We start from the raw sequence: 22,649 nt of genomic DNA, 5'->3' as shown, positions 1-22,649 counted from the left end.
AAATAGAACTGGTAACTTGTGTTCCAGGATGCCCCTGGTTACACATGCAATATCTGTATTTAAAACTCATTTCAATCAAGCGGTTTCAAAGTGTTAAAAGAATGACGAAACAAACAGATCAGGATCAGTTTGAAAAGTGGAGTTTTTCCTTTATTGAACCTTTAATAAAATATACACAAGGCTGTTGGCCACTAACATTGATATCCCCCCCACTCCTCCCTCCATGGCTACATTCTAGTTTCCATAGTGACACACTGATTCACAGATGGTGAGGAGGGTGTTGTTACTTCTACATGAACATGTGGTATACATTTGTAGGAGGAGCACTGTTTAGGTGTGTTCTTTGAAACATTTGTTGGTGTGTAAATACAGCATCTACAGAGATCTACAGACTACAGTCCAGTGTTTCAACAGACTTTTACATAGCTACACAACATGGGTGCTTGCACATGTTGAGTGTGACAGAGATCGACAATTCTGTACATTATTTGCTGCAATGAAAGTTAAAGCACTTTTCCATATTCCTCTCGCCAATGTTCCATTTTCTATTTCTTTTCAATCACTGAATCTCTCGCTTTTCTCACCGAACAGCACTTCATATTTCTATTTCCCCCGTTATCATTCATCATCAGTGTTCTCCTCCTCAGCCCTTCTAGCCTGTATTTGTCACATACTTAAGCTTTCGTTTCATCGGTTTCCCCAGTAAAAATCAATAATCCATCCCATCCCCACTTTACATTGCACTAGCAACACAATCAGGAGGTGAAACTCATTAGGACCACTCTCCTTCTCAAAGAAATATACTAATATACATTCTGTTGGCCAAGTCTCTTGGCATCAGTCTTGGGACTCCTAACTCACAAACCAGACACTTAAAAAGAGCCAACACAACACAGTACACGGTCAACCTCTTCCCTCCCCGCCCCGCCCCTCATCAAAGTAAAACCCAACATTCAAATCATCATTCAGAGTTCAACAACAATACCCCGCACATCGTCACTTGAGGTTGGAGCCAATCACAGACAAGAATAAGACATAAATGATGAGAACATTTGGTGAAGGACTGTCATTGGTTAGATCAGAGATAAGTTTTCTGTAAACCAATCGGATTCTTTCCAGACAACAAGTCATAATAAAGGATCATTGTTTATATAAAAAGATAAGGACATATCATGCTCTCATTACTCAGTAAAGGCCAACCAAGGACAGATAACTGCCGCTACTAGAAATAGAGGCCATGATAGAGTACATACGGGATGCCTAATGCTTACCTCTTACAGAAACAGATGCACTGTATTGTAACATTTTAACTAATAAGAGGGCATTACAACTATGTAGAGATCTAATTATATTTGATTGGGGGAGAAACGTTGTGCTGTGGTAGACATGTGACCATGCATTTGCTAAAACCAACGCTCAACATAGGAGCACATTCACCTCCACAGCATCAGTCAGGCTAATAATGTGTTTTTCAGTATCAACACCACCTGATCACTTTAGAGAAATGGGACTTCAGTGGTGGAGCGAAACAGGCATTTGTACCACGCCTTGCTAACAGGCTGCACACTGACTGAGATACACTGGTGCTGCTTGTCACGTCAGCATTTCCAGTCCATTTCCCAGGTCTGAGATGAACTAAGTTAGCCTGGTCTCGCCATTCATTAGTGCACACCGTACGAAACGTTTTTTTGCAACAGAAAATGAAAACTAGTGTTTCTTATTGTAAAAATCCAGGTAGTTCGTCCCTGTTTCAGTCCGTTTTCTTCTGTTTAGTGCCTAATGAATACGAACCTGGTCTCTAATATGTTTGACCTTTAGCCAACTCTTATCTGTCACGTTCATAATTGTCTGACAAGGCAACGAACGGAACAGTAGTTGATTAGAGCACAAACATATCTGACCAGATCAGGCTATAGATTCAGAGGGAAATTCTAACCTCCATTTTGTCAAATTTTCACTTGATGTCAGTGGGAGACTAAGTGAAAATTGGACAAGAAGTCAGGACACCCATTAAGTGCCGATATTCTCCCCGTTTCTCTCTTCACTCTTTTCTGACTGTCCTCTTCCAGCGTCTGTCTCCAAATCAGAGGTTCTCCTAACCTCTAACCAGTTTAAACAAGAACATGTCTGTGCGCTATATACAAAGAAAGAAATAGAAAATAACTTAAACCTGTATATACATAACCATTCAGACAGCAAAAAGGAGTGGTTAAACTGGTCAGTGCCGTTTTTTTCTCCCAGATGATGTTTAAATACACCGATTTATTTGACATCCCAAAAAGATTGTGTACCATCTGTCTTTTACCTCGCTGAATTTTCTAACAGCTGTAGTTCATACCTCGTCTTAAAAACGTATATGATTTATATGGCTCTAGCACTGTGATTTCCATTGAATGGGTTGTTAGCGTTTTCAGTAATCACGCCACTAGTGAGCTGAGTGTGACGTTTCTGTAACAGAGTTAAGAATGTACCGTAATGCTCTGCAGCTAGCTTGAAATGTCGCCGATGGAGCTAACCAATTGGTACCTTTTGTATAGCTCAATCGTGTTCACACGTTGTCATGGAGGGCAGTCACATGTGTTGCGAAGCAGAGGATCACTGGTTCGAGCCCGTGATGGAGACAGGGACGGTGGAGGAAGCTAAACCGTTAGCGGCACACTGACGTCGGTTACACTTCTCTAAGATAGAAATCAGAATAGAACTAGCCTACCTAAGGTTGAGTGTCTGCATGAGACTGTGCGGGTTAAGATAGAAATCAGAATAGAACTAGCCTACCTAAGGTTGAGTGTCTGCATGAGAGTGTGCGGGTTAAGATAGAAATCATAATAGAACTAGCCTACCTAAGGTTGAGTGTCTACATGAGAGTGTGCGGGTTAAGATAGAAATCAGAATAGAACTAGCCTACCTAAGGTTGAGTGTCTGCATGAGAGTGTGCGGGTTAAGATAGAAATCATAATAGAACTAGCCTACCTAAGGTTGAGTGTCTGCATGAGAGTGTGCGGGTTAAGATAGAAATCATAATAGAACTAGCCTACCTAAGGTTGAATGTCTGCATGAGAGTGTGCGGGTTAAGATAGAAATCAGAATAGAACAATATGATATAAATCAGAATAGAACAATATGGATTCTGTCATGATGATATGCCTCAGACTCACCATGATGAGTGTCTAGTGCAAACATTCCACGTTCTAGTAAGCAGCATGCCGTTTAAATATGATTTTCTGTACTTGTTTGATAGATGCCAGCGAAGTATACAGTGAAGCAGACACAGAGACGTCCGAGTCACTAAAAGCGTCAAGTCAGGTTTTTTTGCAATGCTTTTTCTTGTTTCTTTAGAAAATATGTCTTGAATGCGAGTGTTGGATCTGAAGTGTGTTTTAATCGCTTTGGGAGGAAAACTGCCTCTCCTCATTGGGCTTTCCTCCTCCTGGTCCCGTCAATGTACCTTCCTCCTCCTGGTCCCGCCTCCTGTCTCTGTTTAACCAATCAGGGAGCTGCGTCTTGACAAGTCCACATTGCTGGCACTCAGTCCTCTGCATTCTGATAGACCGGTGTTGGCATCCTGGAGAGAGGGAGGGAGAAAACAGAAAGGATGTTTTTATTTATTTATTTCACCAGGTAGGCCAGTTGAGAACAACTTCCATTTACAACTGCGACCTGGCCAAGATAAAGCAAAGCACTGCGACAAAAACAACACAGATTTACACATAAACAAACATACAGTCAATAACACAATAGAAAAGAAAAATACAAGTACAGTGTGTGCAAATGTAGAAGAGTAGGGAGGTAGGCAATAAGTAGGCTCTAGAGATGAAAATAATTACAATGTTTGATAAAGGGTAGGCACCAAACAACATAGTGTTAACTAAATCTGACACTAATGAAAGTCAAATCATTTCATTCAGACGTATATCTCAGGAGCTCAGTGACAGCAGTCCTTGGCTGGTAACTAACAGGTTAATAGCTCAGTGACAGCAGTCCTTGGCTGGTAACTAACAGGTTAATAGCTCAGTGACAGCAGTCCTTGGCTGGTAACTAACAGGTTAATAGCTCAGTGACAGCAGTCCTTGGCTGGTAACTAACAGGTTAATAGCTCAGTGACAGCAGTCCTTGGCTGGTAACTAACAGGTTAATAGCTCAGTGACAGTGATGGACGGCTAACACCAGGTACCTGTGAGGGGTCTTCTGCACTCTTGTTGAGGAAGTTGAGGGAGCTGGCTCTCTTCATACTGAGGAACACACAGACAGACATTAAGGATTCAATTAGCCTCAATAGAAAAAGTTTTATTGCCTGGGTTTTCCTTTTTAACATTAGGTTACCAACTCAGGTGCCTTGTCGACTCCCCAATAAAGAACAAACCCCCTGAGGCAAACACAGTATGAGCAGTGATGGGCTAAGGTGCAGACATACAGTCTCTCTCACCCTGGGTTGCGGGGCTCCTGGGGGCCACTGCCCTGTAGTTTCTTCACCAGCATCTCACTGCTCCTGCGCAGCGCTTCACGGATCTTCCCAAAGGAGCCGCTCCGACGCAACGAACCGTTACCTTCCTGAGAGAACAAGACAACCACTGCATATTAAGGAGTGGCCTCTAAAACAGAAAGTACATTTTGATGCATGTTATTATTTTCAAATATGTTTTATTACTTATAGTACTGTGCAAAAGTTTAAGGCAGGAGTGAAAAAATGCTGTAAAGTAAGAATGCTTTCAAAAATGTTTTTGAAAGACAAGCACATTTTCGTCCATTAAAATAACATCAAATTGATCAGAAATACAGTGTAGACATTGTTAATGTCGTAAATGACTATTGTAGCTGGAAACGGCAGATTTTTAATGGAATATCTACATAGGCGTACAGAGGCCCATTATCAGCAACCATCACTCCTGTGTCCAATGGCACATTGTGTTAGCTAATCCAAGTTTATCATTTTAAAAGGCTAATTAATCATTAGAAAACCCTTTTGCGATTATGTTAGCACAGCTGAAAACTGTTGTTCTGATTAAAGAAGCAATACAACTGGTCTTCTTTAGACTAGTTGAGTATCTGGAGGATCAGCATTTGTGGGTTCGATTACAGGCTCAAAATGGCCAGAAACAAAGAACTTTCTTCTGAAACTCATCAGTCTATTCTTGTTCTGAGAAATGAAGGCTATTCCATGCGATAAATTGCCAAGAAACTGAAGATCTCATACAATGCTGTGTACTAGAGTCCTACTACAGTCCTTCCCTGTAGCTCAGTTGGTAGAGCATGGTGTTTGCAACGCCAGGGTTGTGGGTTCGATTCCCACGGGGGCCAGTACAGAAAAAAAAAAGTATGAAATTAAATGTATGCATTCACTACTGTAAGTCGCTCTGGATAAGAGCTAAAATGACTAAAATGTAAAATGTAAAAAAATGTACTACTCCCTTCACAGAACAGCGCAAACTGTCTCTAACCAGAATAGAAAGAGGAGTGGGAGGCCCCGGTGTACAACTGAGCAAGAGGACAAGTACATTAGAGTGTCTAGTTTGAGAAACAGAGGCCTCACAAGTCCTCAACTGGCAGCTTCATTAAATAGTACCCACAAAACACCAGTCTCTACGTCAACAATGAAGAGGCGACTCCAGAATGCTGGCCTTCTAGGCAGAGTTCCACTGTCCAGTGTCTGTTCTTTTGCCTATCTTAATCTTTTCTTTTTATTGGCCAGTCTGAGATATGGCTTTTTCTTTGCAACTTTGCCTAGAAGGCCAGCATCCCAGAGTAGCCTCTGCGGGTACGATTTAATGAAGCTGCCAGACTTGTGAGGCATCTGTTTCTAATGGGCCTCTGTACGCCTATGTAGATATTCCATAAAAATAAATATGCCGTTTCCAGCTACAATAGTCATTTACAACATTAATGTCGACTGTATTTCTGATCAATTTGATGTTATTTTAAAAGGACGAAAAAAAATTGTTTTTCTTTCAAAAACAAGGACATTTCTTAGTGACCCCAAACTTTTGAACGGTAGTGTACATCAAATCATTATTTGGTGTGACCACCATTTGCCTTCAAAACAGCATAAATTCTTCTAGGTACACTTGCACACAGTTTTTGGAACTCGGCAGGTAGGTTGTTCTTCTGTGGATTTAGGCAGCCTCAGGTGCTTCTTTCTCTTCATGTAATCCCAGACAGACTCGATGATGTTGAGATCAGGGCTCTGTAGGGGACATACCATCACTTCCAGGACTCCTTGTTCTTCTTTACGCTGAAGATAAGTCATTATGACTTTCGCTGTATGTTTGGGGTCGTTGTCATTCTGCAGAATACATTTGGGGCCGATCAGATGCCTCCCTGATGGTATTGCATGATGGATAAGTATTTGCCTGTACTTCTCAGCATTGAGGAGACTTAATTCTGACCAAATCCCCAACTCCATTTGCAAAAATGCAGCCCGAAACTTGCAAGGAACCTCCACCATGCTTCACTGTTGCCTGCAGACACTCATTCGTGTACCGCTCTCCAGCCCTTCGGCGAACAAACTGCCTTCTTCTACAGCCAAATATTTTGATCCATCAGTCCAGAGCACCTGCTGCCATTTTTCTGCACCCCAGTTCCTGTGTTTTCGTGCATAGTTGAGTCGCTTGGCCTTGATTCCACGTCTGAGGTATGACTTTTTGGGCGCAAGTCTTCCATGAAGGCCACTTCTGACCAGACTTCTCTGGACAGTAGATGGGTGTTCCAGGGTCCCACTATTTTCTGCCAATTCTGAGCTGATGGCACTGCTGGACATCTTCCGATTGCGATGAGAAGTAAGCATGATGAGTCTCATCTGATGCAGTAAGTTTCCTTAGCCGACCACTGCGTCTACTGTCCTCAAAGTTTCCCGTTTCTTTGTGCTTCTTCAAAAGAGCTTGGACAGCACATCTGGAAACCCCTGTCTGCCTGGGAGAGACCTTGCTGATGCAGTATAACTACCTTGTGTCTTGTTGCTGTGCTCAGTCTTGTCATGGTGTATGACTTTTGACAGTAAACTGTCTTCAGCAACCTCACCATGTTAGCTGAGTTTGGCTGTTTCTCAGCCAGTTTTATTCCTCCTACACAGGTGTTTCTGTTTCAGTTAATGATTGTGTTTCAACCTACATATTGGGTGATGATCATTAACACCTGTTTCATATAATTGTTTAATCATACACCTGACTATATGCCTACAAATCCCTGACTTTGTGCAAGTGTACCTACGAGAATTGATGCTGTTTTGAAGGCAAAGGGTGGTCACACCAAATATGGATTTGACGTAGATTTTTCTTCTGTTCACTCACCTTGCATTTAGTTAATTGATAAATATAATATATTAACATGTCTATTTTTGAAAGCATTCCTACTTTAGAGCATATTTTCGTGTCTAAAACTTTTGCACAGTACTGTATATCAATGTCTTTATCAGGCACAACAAACACACTAGATTTAAGCTAGATAGCAAATTTTAATTGTTGCTATAAAAAAAAAAACGTCATTTTTCAAATTTACGGGCGATTCACAATATATATCTCAATAGTTTTTTCTATAAAATCAGCTTTGTTGCACAATTAAAGGTATATACACTGCATTTCCAACAGTTTGGGATAATTTTATGAATTCAGGGCTTGTAAAATTATACCTAGGCTAAATATAATCCTTCAACCATAAGACCCACTAATAATAACATTAGTTGAACCTGCTTTTTTGAAATAATCACTGATAAAGAATTCAAGTCTGTCTATGAAAATGCCCCTTTTGTTACAAATGTAACCAGAACCATGCACATCTACGAATAATGACCAACCTCTGGTAGCAGGTATTATTGTTAATGAGACCTGTGTTCATTTTCTATCTCTCAAGCACAAGCCCATGGCTAGTAAGTAGCCAGCTAATCTTTATATTTAAAGTCTGGCCAAGTTGGATCTATTTGCTTGCTAACAAGTTAGAACAGTTATGAATACACCCTCCAGTCCGTCTCCAACTATTTGAACAACATAGCCTGTTCATTTTGTTTAGTTGTTGAAATCAAGTGGTCTACCTGGATAAGAAGATGCTTATTTCTCAGAATGAAAATGAGTTGGCAATTCCTTAAACAAATGTATATTTTTATGCTCATTGCACATTTCTAAAACACAGACTAGACAGCTAGCACATAACAGTCTGTGGCTAAAATGCTGCTCGCATTTTCCACAATCATGTTCATTGATACTCTCGTTTTAGTAGGGTCTGCTATGTTCTGAAAGTTGGGAGTTGAGACAAAGAAAGTATTGTAAAGTAAAAGTTAAGTTCTCCTCTATTACAGTAAAATTATGTCTGAATGTGTTTCGTGTGTCTAGAAGACCGGTTATGTCGGACCAAACCTCAAATGCAAATTGCGAATTTAAACTGCTTGTTGTCAGAGAGAAAGAAGTGATATTTAGTCTCTTTGTTGTGAGTGGTAGGGAAGGGGCTTGGTGTCTGTGAAGGTGCACAGTACACACAGCACAGAAGGAGCGAAGGAGACGAGACCATAAAACATTGATTCTTGCTAAAAACATGTATTGGAATTAATTCGATATATAGCCCAGCCCTAATTTGACTATGTTCACTCTTACGAATGCTTCATCTTTCAACAACAATAAGACAAAGGAGGTTCGTACCCCGTTCCACTCTGCTCCGTCGTCCCCCTCACAGTCCCCCCGCTGGGGCCCGTTGAGACCCTCCCGGCTCTGCCGTCGCTCACCCCCTCCTGGGGCCCCATCCTTCAGGAGCTCCACCACCTTACTCTGGTTAATGGCATCTATACCCTGGGGGGGAACATGATAATGAATCCTAAATGTCAGCAGGGTTGAAACAGAGTGTATGTGAGAGCTTCAAGACTCTAGACTACAGCCTTTGATAATTGCACCGTCAGTGTCTCAGTGCTTGTACCTTCTTTTTCAGTGATTGTGTAGGACCTGCTTTTTGAATGATTGCATAGTAAAAGATTTTTTGACTGAATGTGCAGTAACTGAGTGATAGCGTAGAACTAGTATCTGATAGCAATAGCGTATCACTGCTACCTGATAGCGTATCACTGCTAGCGCCTGACGGTGAATGACTAGCGCCTGACGGTGAATGACTAGCGCCTGACGGTGAATGACTAGCGCCTGACTAGCGCCTGACAGTGAATGACTAGCGCCTGACAGTGAATGACTAGCGCCTGACAGTGAATGACTAGCGCCTGACAGTGACGGTGAATGACTAGCGCCTGACAGTGACGGTGAATGACTAGCGCCTGACAGTGACGGTGAATGACTAGCGCCTGACAGTGACGGTGAATTACTAGCGCCTGATAACTTAGTACTAGCACCTGATAGCTTAGTACTAGCACCTGATAGCTTAGTACTAGCACCTGATAGCGTAGTACTAGCACCTGATAGCGTAGTACTAGCACCTGATAGCGTAGTACTAGCACCTGATAGCGTAGTACTAGCACCTGATAGCGTAGTACTAGCACCTGATAGCGTAGTACTAGCACCTGATAGCGTAGTACTAGCACCTGATAGCGTAGTACTAGCACCTGATAGCGTAGTACTAGCACCTGATAGCGTAGTACTAGCACCTGATAGCGTAGTACTAGCACCTGATAGCGTAGTACTAGCACCTGATAGCGTAGTACTAGTACCTGATAGCATAGTACTAGTACCTGATAGCATAGTACTAGTACCTGATAGCATAGTACTAGTACCTGATACCATAGTACTAGTACCTGATAGTGATAGTGTATTACTAGTACCTGATAGTGACAGTGAATTACAAGTCCTGGATAGTGTAGTACTAGTACCTGATCGTGTAGTACTAGTACCTGATCGTGTAGTACTAGTACCTGATCGTGTAGTACCTGATCGTGTAGTACTAGTACCCGATAGTGATAGCGTATTACTAGTAACTGATAGTGACAGTGAATTACAAGTCCTGGATCGTGTAGTACTAGTACCTGATCGTGTAGTACTAGTACCTGATCGTGTAGTACTAGTACCTGATAGTGATAGCGTACAACTAGTAACTGATAGTGACAGTGAATTACAAGTCCTGGATAATGACTTACTAGTAGAGGTCGGCCGATTTCAAGTTTTCATAACAATCGGAAATCGGTATTTTTGGACACCGATTTGGCTGATAAAAAAAACAAAAACATGCTGACACCTTTATTTAACTAGGAAAGTCAATTAAGAACACATTCTTATTTTCAATGACGGCCTAGGAACAGTGGGTTAACTGCCTTGTTGAGGGGCAGAACGACAGATTTTTACCTTGTCAGCTCGGGGATTCAATCTTGCAACCTTACGGTTAACTAGTCCAACGCTCTAACCACCTGCTTTACATTGCACTCCACGAGGAGCCTGCCTGTTACGCGACTGCAGTAAGAAGCCAAGGTAAGTTGCTAGCTAGCATTAAACTTATCTTATAAAAAACAATCAATCATAAACACTAGTTAACTACACATGGTTGATGATATTACTAGTTTATCTAGCCTGTCCTGCGTTGCATATAATCGCTTAGGTACATGTTGCTCCAACGTGTACATAACCATAAACATCAATGCCTTTCTTTATATCAATACACAAGTATATATTTTTAAACCTGCATATTTAGTTAATATTGCCTGTGAACATAAATTTATTTTAACTAGGGAAAATGTGTCACTTCTCTTGCAACAGTGTCAGGATATATGCAGCAGTTTGGGCCGCCTGGCTCGTTGCGAGCTGTGTGAAGACTATTTCTTCCTAACAAAGAGAGCCGACTTCGCCAAACGGGGGATGATTTAACAAAAGCGCATTTGCAAAAAAGCACAATCGTTGCACGAATGTACCTACCCATAAATATCAATGCCTTTCTTAAAATCAATACACAGAAGTATATATTTTGAAACCTGCATATTTAGCTAAAAGAAATCCAGGTTAGCAGGCAATATTAACCAGGTGAAATTGTGTCACTTCTCTTGCGTTCACTTCTCTTGCGTTCATTGCACGCAGAGTCAGGGTATATGCAACAGTTTGGGCCGCCTGGCTCGTTGCGAACTAATTTGCCAGAATTGTATGTAATTATGACATAACATTGAAGGTTGTGCAATGTAACAGGAATATTTAGACTTATGGATTCCACCCGTTAGATAAAATACGGAACGGTTCCGTATTTCACTGAAAGAATAAACGTGATAGTTTCCGGATTCGACCATATTAATGACCTAAGGCTCGTATTTCTGTGTGTTATTATGTTATAATTAAGTCTATGATTTGATAGAGCAGTCTGACTGAGCGATGGTAGGCACCAGCAGGCTCGTAAGCATTCATTCAAACAGCACTTTCGTGCGTTTTGACAGCAGCTCTTCGCAATGCTTCAAGCATTGCGCTGTTTATGACTTCAAACCTATCAACTCCCGAGATTAGGCTGGTGTAACCCATGTGAAATGGCTATCTAGTTATCGGGGTGCGCACTAATAGCGTTTCAAACGTCACTTGCTCTGCATGGGTAATGCTGCTTCGAGGGTGGCTGTTGTCGATGTGTTCCTGGTCCGAGCCCAGGTGGGAGCGAGGAGAGGGACAGAAGCTATACTGTTACACTGGCAATACTAAAGTGCCTATAAGAACATCCAATAGTCAAAGGTATATGAAATACAACTCGTATAGAGAGAAATAGTCCTATAATTCCTATAATAACTACAACCTAAAACTTCTTACCTGGGATTATTGAAGACTCATGTTAAAAGGAACCACCAGCTTTCATATGTTCTCATGTTCTGAGCAAGGAACTTAAACGTTAGCTTTCTCACATGGCACATATTGCACTTTTACTTTCTTCTCCAACACTGTGTTTTTGCATTATTTAAACCAAATTGAACTTGTTTCATTATTTATTTGAGGCTAAATTGATTTTATTGATGTATTATATTAAGTTAAAAGAAGTGTTCATTCAGTATTGTTGTAATTGTCATTATTACAAATAAATTAAGATTTAAAAAAATATATAAATAAAAATTACCAATAAAAAAATATATATTTATATTTATTTTTTTAAATACAAAAATACAAAAAAAATTACAAGAAAATCAAAACAAAAATAAATAATAAAATGTAAATAAAAAATAAAAAAAGTGCCCGATTAATCGTTATCGTCTTTTTTTGGTCCTCCAATAAATCGGTATCGGCGTTGAAAAAAATCATAATCGGTCGACCTCTACTTACTAGTACCTAATATTGACAGTGAATTACTAGTACCTGATAGCGTATTACTAGTACCTGACACTGAATTACTAGCACCTAATAGTTATTGTGAATTACTAGTACCCGATCGCGCATTACTAGTACCCGATCGCGCATTACTAGTACCCGATCGCGCATTACTAGTACCCGATCGCGCATTACTAGTACCCGATCGCGCATTACTAGTACCCGATCGCGCATTACTAGTACCCGATCGCGCATTACTAGTACCCAATTGTGTACCTGACAATGAATTGCTAGTACCTGATAGTGATAGTGTATTACTAGTACCTGACAACGTATTATTAGTACCTGATAATGTATCACTAATAATGTATTACCAGTACCTGACAGTGTATTACCAGTACCTGACAGTGTATTACCAGTACCTGACAGTGTATTACCAGTACCTGACAGTGTATTACCAGTACCTGCTTGCGTGTCTTGGTAGAACACTCCTCCAGTGTCTCAGCTGCCTGTAATTTACCCTGTCTGCGGTACAGCGCCCCCAGGCTCTTCAGGGTGGTATTGACAGTAGGACTGACAGGAATGAAGTACATGTCAACATCATGTCATCATTAAACCACAATGTTAATATAATGTAAAACACTGAGTTCTGTGTATTTATCTCCCATTCAAATTAAGTTTAATACTAAGTCTCACCTGTCAACTTTGCAGGCCTTGTACCAGCTCCCATACTCTACACAGGGACTAGCTTCCTTCCTCTTCCCCTGAGAGAGAAAGTAGGAGCGAGAGAGAAATAGAGAAAGAGATAAGAGAGAGCGGAAAGGCCGGGAGAATAGAGGGGCAGTTAGCAGCAGTAGACATTAATTATGACCTTATTATAAAGCCTCCTCTATTATTAATACATTAATATTCTCTGTCTTTATCTCAGTCCTATTGGTCTACCCATCCATCAGAGTTTATAAGCTGCCATTAACAGGTATACAGTAGGACCATGGTTCAGATCAGTCATACTGCAGCTACCTTGCTCTCCTCTCTCTCCTCCGCATGCATCCAGATTGGCTTGTTGTCATCTGCAAGAGAAGGGGATGAAGAGAGGAGGGGATGAGTGGCACAGTTTTATTTGTATATTCATATATTTTGTTTCACGGACCAGAACCATACGTTATGAACCGTATACCACACGTATACCATATGTTATGAACCGTATACCACACATATACCATATGTTATTAACCGTATACCATACGTTATGAACCGTATACCACCCGTATACCATAGGTTATGAACCGTATACCACACGTATACCATACGTTATGAACCGTATACCACACGTATACCATACGTTATGAACCGTATACCACACGTATACCATACGTTATGAACCGTATACCACACGTATACCATACGTTATGAACCGTATACCACACGTATACCATACGTTATGAACCGTATACCACACGTATACCATACGTTATGAACCGTATACCACACATATACCATATGTTATTAACCGTATACCATACGTTATGAACAGTATACCACACGTATACCATACGTTATGAACCGTATACCACCCGTATACCATACGTTATGAACCGTATACCACACGTATACCATACGTTATGAACCGTATACCACACGTATACCATACGTTATGAACCGTATACCACACGTATACCATACGTTATGAACCGTATACCACACTTATACCATATGTTAAGAACCATAAACTATATGTTATGAACCGTATACCATATGTTATGAACCGTATACCACACATATACCGTACATTATGAACCGTATACCATATGTTATGAACCGTATACCATATGTTATGAACCGTATACCATATGTTATGAACCGTATACCATATGTTATGAACCGTATACCACACATATACCGTACATTATGAACCGTATACCATACGTTATGAACCGTATACCACACTTATACCATATGTTAAGAACCATAAACTATATGTTATGAACCGTATACCATATGTTATGAACCGTATACCATATGTTATGAACCGTATACCACACATATACCGTACATTATGAACCGTATACCATATGTTATGAACCGTATACCATATGTTATGAACCGTATACCATATGTTATGAACCGTATACCACACATATACCGTACATTATGAACCGTATACCATACGTTATGAACCGTATACCACACTTATACCATATGTTAAGAACCATAAACTATATGTTATGAACCGTATACCATATGTTATGAACCGTATACCATATGTTATGAACCGTATACCACACATATACCGTACATTATGAACCGTATACCATATGTTATGAACCGTATACATTTGATATACCTTATGTTCCCTCACACAACAAATAAAAGGTATTTGCATTTAAAACCAAAATGGATTAATTTATGGCATATCATTAAAGAGTATTCCACAATGCTAACTCTGTGAAACCTACAGTGTGTGTGGGAACACAAAGTGTCCCATGCCAGACCCCTGTACTGTGCTGTACTGAGCGTGACAGTGTTTAAGGGTTTGATTGGCTTCAAGGCAGTGCTGCATTAACATGCTTCACACACGACAGAGCCTGTATTAGCCCTGAACCCCTGAACTGACTGACTGGCCAGGACACGCATGGCCAGCCAATTACCACAGGGTTTACTGGGTAGTCCCAGCCAGAATGGACATACTGTTGATTCACACCTCTTCTAATGCTACATAGAGTTGGAGGTGGTTGGTCTGGTGGTAAATGTAGTAGTAGGGTGCATCCCAAATGGTACCCTATTCCCACAGGGCTCTGGTCAAAAGTAGTGCACTACATAGGGAATAGGGTGCCATTTGGGAATAGGGTGCCAATTAATAATAATTGATTGGATTTATATAGTGCTTTTCTCCCGAGGTACTCAAAAAGCTTTACACAGTAGGGGGAAACTCACCTCATCCACCAGCAATGTGTCGCACCCACCTGGGTGTATGCATGGCAACCATTTTGTGCCAGAAAGTTCACCACACATCATCTATCAGGTGGAGAGGTGAGGAGTGTTATATGCCAATTAGGAATGAGGGCATGATTAGCTGGCCATGATGGAATGGGGCCAGGTTGGGAATTTAGGACGCAGCCGTAGTTTGTCAGTGAGTGTTGTGTTAATGTCCACTGTAGGACTGCTGGTCATAGGAGACTCACTGTTGACTGATCCAAACTCCTTCTCATGTGCTCTGGTTAGGATCTCTTTGTACAGAGACTCAGCATCCTTGAACTTCCCCTGTTTGAGGTAGCATGTAGCCTAGAGAGATGAGATGAAACCTCAAATGGTTTGATGCGAAAATACAACTCAATTCAATACACAAGCCAATAAATGTAACAATACCAAGATCGCAAAAAAACATCAGTCTGTTCAACTTGAATAAATCTCTCAGCAGGAATTCATTACTGAAAATGTAGCTCTTCAACAATGTCTAGCCCCCCTCTCCCTCCCTCCCTCCCTACCAGGTTGTTCTTGGTCTTGGCTACGTTGGGGTCGTCAGCCCCCAGTTTGGACTGGTAGATCTCCAGGGCTTGTCTGTAATAATACTCCACCTCCTCGTACTTTCCCTGGTTCTGACACAGCAGGGCCAGGTTGTTCAGCTGCTTGGCCACATCAGGGTGGTACTTCCCCAGGACCTGAACACACAACCATTTAAAAGACTTTACCTACAGGAAAGGACAAGTCATACATATAGTTTCACTTGTGAGTTATCATGGGCTATGAATTTATCTGACCACATGACCTAACCAGGAAAAACTCTTATGATCCATACCTTCTCTCTGATCTCCAGGGCTCTCTTACAGAGGGGCTCAGCCTCCTTGTACTTGCCCCTCTTCCCGTAGAGTACAGCCAGGTTGTTGAGAGTGGCGGCTACCGCAGGGTGGTCCTTCCCCAGGGTCTTCTCTCTGATGGCCAGGGCATCATTCAGCAGGTGGGCTGCCTCTTTGTACTTGTTCTGGTCCCTGGAACAAAACATCACATCATGTTAGAAGATTAATACATGTGCTACCTATAATTAACCATTAAGTCTTCAGCCAGCTATTCATCTGAGCAAGTGTATCTAAAACTATCCACACATCCATCCATCCTACGCACACACACCTGTAGACCAGAGCCAGGATGTTGAGCATGGTGGCCACGTCAGGGTGGTCGTGTCCGGAGGTCTTCTCCAGGTCCTCCAGGGCCTGTTTGCAGAGGGGTACGGCCACCTCGTACCTCCCCTGGGAGGCGTACTGGATCACCAGGTTGTGGAGGGTCCTCAGGCGGGCCGGGATCTCATAGCCACCCTGCTGGGCCGCCACCTCTCCGCTGGGCTGGGCTGGAGGGGGAGGGGAAACACAGCGGAGAAGGGAGGGGGGAAACACAGCGGAGAAGGGAGGGGGCAGGGGAAACACAGCGGAGAAGGGAGGGGGCAGGGGAAACACAGCGGAGAAGGGAGGGGGGAGGGGAAACACAGCGGAGAAGGGAGGGGGGAAACACAGCAGAGAAGGGAGGGGGGAAACACAGCGGAGAAGGGAGGGGGGAAAGACAGCGGAGAAGGGAGGGGGGAAACACAGCGGAGAAGGGAGGGGGGAGGGGAAACACAGCGGAGAAGGGAGGGGGGAGGGGAAACACAGCGGAGAAGGGAGGGGGGAGGGGAAACACAGCGGAGAAGGGAGGGAGGGGGGAAACACAGCGGAGAAGGGAGGGAGGGGGGAAACACAGCGGAGAAGGGAGGGAGGGGGGAAACACAGCGGAGAAGGGAGGGAGGGGGGGAAACACAGCGGAGAAGGGAGGGAGGGGGGAAACACAGCGGAGAAGGGAGGGAGGGGGGAAACACAGCGGAGAAGGGAGGGGGGAAACAGCGGAGAAGGGAGGGAGGGGGGAAACACAGCGGAGAAGGGAGGGGGGAGGGGAAACACAGCGGAGAAGGGAGGGAGGGGGGAAACACAGCGGAGAAGGGAGGGAGGGGGGAAACACAGCGGAGAAGGGAGGGAGGGGGGAAACACAGCGGAGAAGGGAGGGGGGAGGGGAAACACAGCGGAGAAGGGAGGGAGGGGGGAAACACAGCGGAGAAGGGAGGGAGGGGGGAAACACAGCGGAGAAGGGAGGGAGGGGGGAAACACAGCGGAGAAGGGAGGGAGGGGGGAAACACAGCGGAGAAGGGAGGGAGGGGGGAAACACAGCGGAGAAGGGAGGGAGGGGGGAAACACAGCGGAGAAGGGAGGGAGGGGGGAAACACAGCGGAGAAGGGAGGGGGGGGGGAAACACAGCGGAGAAGGGAGGGGGGGGGGAAACACAGCGGAGAAGGGAGGGGGGGGGAAACACAGCGGAGAAGGGAGGGGGGGGGAAACACAGCGGAGAAGGGAGGGAGGGGGGAAACACAGCGGAGAAGGGAGGGAGGGGGGAAACACAGCGGAGAAGGGAGGGAGGGGGGAAACACAGCGGAGAAGGGAGGGAGGGGGGAAACACAGCGGAGAAGGGAGGGAGGGAAACACAGCGGAGAAGGGAGGGAGGGGGGAAACACAGCGGAGAAGGGAGGGAGGGGGGAAACACAGCGGAGAAGGGAGGGAGGGAAACACAGCGGAGAAGGGAGGGGGGGGGGAAACACAGCGGAGAAGGGAGGGGGGGGGGAAACACAGCGGAGAAGGGAGGGAGGGGGGAAACACAGCGGAGAAGGGAGGGAGGGGGGAAACACAGCGGAGAAGGGAGGGAGGGAAACACAGCGGAGAAGGGAGGGAGGGGGGAAACACAGCGGAGAAGGGAGGGGGGGGGGAAACACAGCGGAGAAGGGAGGGAGGGAAACACAGCGGAGAAGGGAGGGAGGGGGGAAACACAGCGGAGAAGGGAGGGGGGAAACACAGCGGAGAAGGGAGGGGGGAGGGGAAGCGTTAGAGAGAGAGCTGTAAGTCTCATTCTTTGTACATTGCTCCAACTGGACTTTACTCAATATGTCTATCGGCATTTGGGAATGAAACCCTGTGACATCATCAACGTTAGTGCTCTGCTGCAGCTGATGATGTCACAGGGTTGGGTTCTCTATTACTCTCCTACAGGTGTTGACTACAGTCTCTGGGTTGGACACATAGTAAACATATTCAGATTTTTTTTATACGATGTTAATGATTTAGACTTGTGGGATTCCCCTATATGGTCCTCTTCTTTATTAATCAATCTATCAAAACAGTCAATCATCATCATACCCTGTCCCTGGTCCTCATCGTTGGGGAACAGGTCGTCCAGGCTGTCTTTAGACGTCTCCCCTGCAGCCTTCTCCTCAGACTGTGACACGTCGTCGTCAAACTTCTTGATCTGGTTCATGAACTCCAGGTGCTTCTTCTCCTCCTCCAGCTGGGCAACACTCTGCTCACTACGCTGCAGCTTGTGCTGGGGGGAGGAGAGGAGAGGGGATATGAGTGTGATGGAGGTGAAGCTCGACAAATGTTTTGCTTTGGAAGGGTTTAAAATGATAGCATACTGCAAAATCTAAATTGACGAGATGAGCCCACATCCCACACCATCGACAGTGTACGTTGGGACATGGACTCAAAACGTTTTAATCACTTTGGGTCTAGAAACATCTGAAAACCATTGATATTAAGCGTGAACTACCAGTGCAAGCAGTATGTAGTGATATGCTGTACACGTACCTGTGTTCCTGCTAGCTCATCTCTTAACCACTGGTTCTCCTGACACAGTCGTCTGACCTGGGCTCTTAGCTTCTGTTTCTCTGACTCCACAGCACTCAGGTGACCCGACAGGGCAATGATCACCTGGGGAGAGGGAGGGAGGGAGGGGTTAACCCTCTAGAGTCTAAGCCAGGGGGAGGGGTTCTACTAAGTTATGGAATTCTTATAAGGACCCATTTAGGTATCCCCAAAAAAATATACTCATACAGTCAAGCCTCATGGTCTGACAAACACCGCTGAAGCTCTGACACCATTCACCGCAGATGCGGAAGGCCGATATCGGCGATTGAGACGATGCATGCATGCAAAAAAAAAAGATATCTCTAGCTTAGACAGACAGATATTTATGGGGATCTATATTATGCTAATTAGATTTCCAGCAAAGGCCACCGAAATTGATTCAAGAAGGTTAATTGAAGGAAGAGAGAAAGCTTTGAGAATGTTCTAGTTTCTAAAGAGTAAGCGGCTAGCCTTGGGGTGATGATCACCTGAAGAGAGGGACTTTGCTTGATCTATTTAACCTTTATCTAGGCAGGTCAATTAGGAGCCAACTCATTTTAAATGACAACCTGGCAAATAGGGGGGGATGGATTAAAATAATACAGGAACGCTTTGATAATGTTTTGGTTTCAAAGGGGGAGTGGTAGTCTGGGAATGCATGTGTATAATAATATTAATTTAGTGGGTGTTTATTTCTGTTCTATTTTACACATGTACAAGTGTGTATATATACATGGTTAAATTGGAAATGTTTTTTTTTGTTGCATATCCTATTATCAACGGAGACTCTGGAGCGATTAGGGTAAGTGCCTTGCTCAAGAGCACAGACAGATTTTTCACCTTGTCGGCTCGGGAATTCGAAGAGCAACCTTCCGGTTACTAGCCCAACGATTTAACCACTAGGCTACCTCCCATGACTGACTGCTTGTTGTAACCTATTCTGAGACCAGTGCAAATAACGTCCTCTTTGGAGGACAATAATACATTGTTCTATTCTACTCTATTCAAAATAGGGTGGGGAGGTGGAGGAGTGAGTTGAGTCGGAGGGAAAGCTTTGAATGTCTTTTGGGACCTTCTTTTAAGCATTTCATGTTATATCAGTCCATCAGTGTCTAAGGCAGATTCCCACTGGCAGATTCCTACAGGAAGAACAACTGCCCTATTCTCTATAATTCAACGTCCTCTCTTTCTATAAGAGACATTATTCTAAATAAATCCTCTGGTTGAGTCTTAGTCACACAATGTACCATGTCGTCGAGGACCAGAATCATCTTTTCCCCCTTCACTCATGATTTGTCATCATTACATAATCCCGTACCTCTAAACCGGAGTAGTAAGCATCTCCCACTCAACCCCATCTATCCTTGTCCCAATTATCTTTCTCACCCCCCTCACTGAATCCCACAACACCTTCTTTCCCCCACATCTCTCTCCTACCTGTGCCTCTCCCAGGCCTAATTCTATGGCCTCCAGGCTCTTCCGCAGCAGGCCTGACTTCTCCTGGGCAGCAGGTGGCTGGGTGCAGTCCAGCAGGGACGTGAGGAGCTGGGCATGCTCCCCTCTGAGTGTCTCCAGTCCCTGCATCACAGTCTTTGTGTTGAGCACGATCTCATCCTGGGTCAGGCGCTCCAGGGCCTCCTCGCTGCGTGGGTACACCATGGTGGACATAACCTGAGTTCACACACACTGGAGGGGAGAGAGATTAGTTTTGAGTTAGCATATTCTTGTTTGAAGCTCTTAGAATCAAGGCTAGTTAGAGGAAGAGTCATCTAATCATATTACAAGACTTAAAAATTATGTCCGATTATGAGATTATTTCAAGGATGAGCATTAGAGGAACAAAATCCCTCAGAGATTTTGTTCCCACAACTGTTCAGTCTGTTACCAACAAACAACCATGCCACAGCTCACTCCTCTGGGCCCTCTGCCTCTGTTCCAATGGGACTCGAATCTTTTGAGCTTGAATAAACTAATTAATGAGCATTTCAGTTACAAAGCTATTCCATACATAGTTTGCGTGGCACTACCTTTATAGTCAATCTTTATCGCGACTCGCGAGAACAGAATTGACTAAATGGAATCATGGAAGTTAAAGACACGCATCGTCGCAGACATAGCTGGCCCGAGCAGAAATGCGCGACTCCGCGACTTCTCCTCCACTCCTCTGCTGTAGACGCGCACCTGTTCTCCTCTCGCGCCGCCAAGCGGCCCTCGCCCACACAAATCACCTCCCTCCTCATCCCTCCTCCCTTCCCCACCCGCACAATCCATCGACTGCAATGCACCAATATGAGCGGTCCCGTAATTTCCCATCCGATTGCCACAACTAACAAATCTCTCAAACGCTGTATGGAACGTTTGGCAATTTGCAACTCTTGTTGTCGATCCATCTTACTGTCAATAGTAACCTAGTATATGGACCAACACACTTTCGGAATCGCCCCTCTCACAGGATAACAAGAAATGAGAGACAGAGGATCAATGAAGGAGATCGATAGAGCTGAGCATTACAAGGAAATAAAATACATTCAGTATTTTGAGAGACCTAATCTATTATAAGATCTTGGCCTATTTCATACAAAGAATGATAGGCCTAAATGTCACACACAGGCTCGTGTCCTACAAAAAAAAAAAACACTCCCGACATGTTTGTAAGGTATAGAGGCAGGTTTGAGGCCCATAACGCAATATGCTTCTGCAATGGCTTTCTGCAATGGATGCGGTCGTGAGAGCACAGTACAAAGTATCTATGCTAATTCAATGAGGACCATAACAATTTCCCCAACACTTAAAATAAGCGATGACTCGTCGAAACAATGTAGCGAACCAAGACGAGCTCGATCTGCAACATTGTAGAACGTTGGTGATATCACGAGCCTGGTCTGGGAGAGGACCACAGGTATGATTTAGTAGCCTAGCTCTCTCGAATGGACGTCAAAATATAAGCCAATACAATTCATATACTGTTAAAAATACACTGACAAACCTCGTATTGACTCTCAATCCACACGTTACCTTAACCGAAACGGTTCTATTTCCCCCAAGACAAGTGCGCTGCCCCTGGCTACCTCGACCTCAAACAAAGCACGACCGACTGTTGTGATGCTCCACTTCCATCTCTTTTTGTAAGACTGGGCGACGCTCCTGAACCGCAATGACAACGGCAAGGCTGAGGAGATAACGTTACCGATATAAACCTGCCCTTATATAAAGGTTGACGGTATAATATCACAGATTTTTTTCTTAAATGATTTCTACGTTTTCTACAGCTAAGCAAATTGTTAAATGTAGTCAGGTAACTTAATAACAAAAGTGAGTATTTGCACCACGATAGACATTTAAGTTATTTACCTTCTCTCTCTCCCCAGTCCGCCCGCCGGTTAAATCCTGATGACACGTTACTCGGCCTGTTGCGCTATAAAAATAGCCCACGAAACACCACTGGCTTTAATCCCGTTGTATAAAGTCGCTGCCGTCTAAAAACTAGCAAATTCCAAGCAATACATTGTAACCAATTATGCTAGCGTTGCTGGATGGCTAGCTAATGAATTCGAGCCTGCCACGAATTAGCCTAGTCAACGTCCTCGTCTTCCGCAACTTGAACCGGAGCAGCGCTCAAAATACAGGAACACTATTTGCTGTGAGTCGGCATCGTTCTATCCAGATAGTGTGGGACTGGTACGTTCTCTCACAGTTTTAGAAGTGTGTTCCAAGGATGACAGTCACTACCCGAAAATGGCTGTTGTCCGAATTCTCCCACAATCCACAGCCTCAGCCCTGGCGCTAT

At 43.8% G+C, this 22,649-nt stretch overlaps 1 protein-coding gene across 2 annotated transcripts; it reads right to left on the bottom strand.

The window, feature by feature from the left end:
• Nucleotides 1-124: 124 nt before the first annotated feature.
• On the bottom strand, nt 125-22,649 carry LOC106578016 (kinesin light chain 2). Of its 2 annotated transcripts, none has more exons than XM_082965227.1 (15): nt 22,214-22,649; nt 20,300-20,548; nt 18,824-18,946; nt 18,377-18,560; nt 16,296-16,512; nt 15,967-16,156; nt 15,656-15,829; nt 15,353-15,452; nt 13,191-13,240; nt 12,867-12,934; nt 12,635-12,743; nt 8,619-8,765; nt 4,424-4,548; nt 4,172-4,229; nt 125-3,562 (listed from the first exon to the last, which is right to left on the bottom strand). In XM_082965227.1, exons 2-15 carry the CDS (start codon nt 20,528-20,530, stop codon nt 3,479-3,481), a joined length of 1,860 nt encoding a protein of 619 aa, XP_082821353.1. In that variant the 5' UTR covers nt 20,531-20,548; nt 22,214-22,649; the 3' UTR covers nt 125-3,478. The 2 variants fall into 2 exon arrangements, with proteins under 2 accessions (XP_082821353.1, XP_082821354.1); XM_082965228.1 differs by lacking the exon at nt 22,214-22,649 and adding an exon at nt 21,849-22,010.

The sequence above is a fragment of the Salmo salar genome, chromosome 18, assembly GCF_965601325.2.
Source record: "Salmo salar chromosome 18, fSalSal1, whole genome shotgun sequence".
In the NCBI taxonomy this organism is placed as follows: Eukaryota; Metazoa; Chordata; class Actinopteri; order Salmoniformes; family Salmonidae; genus Salmo; species Salmo salar.
The sequence above is the reverse complement of the archived record's forward strand: the minus strand, read 5'-3'. Positions and strand labels throughout refer to the sequence as shown.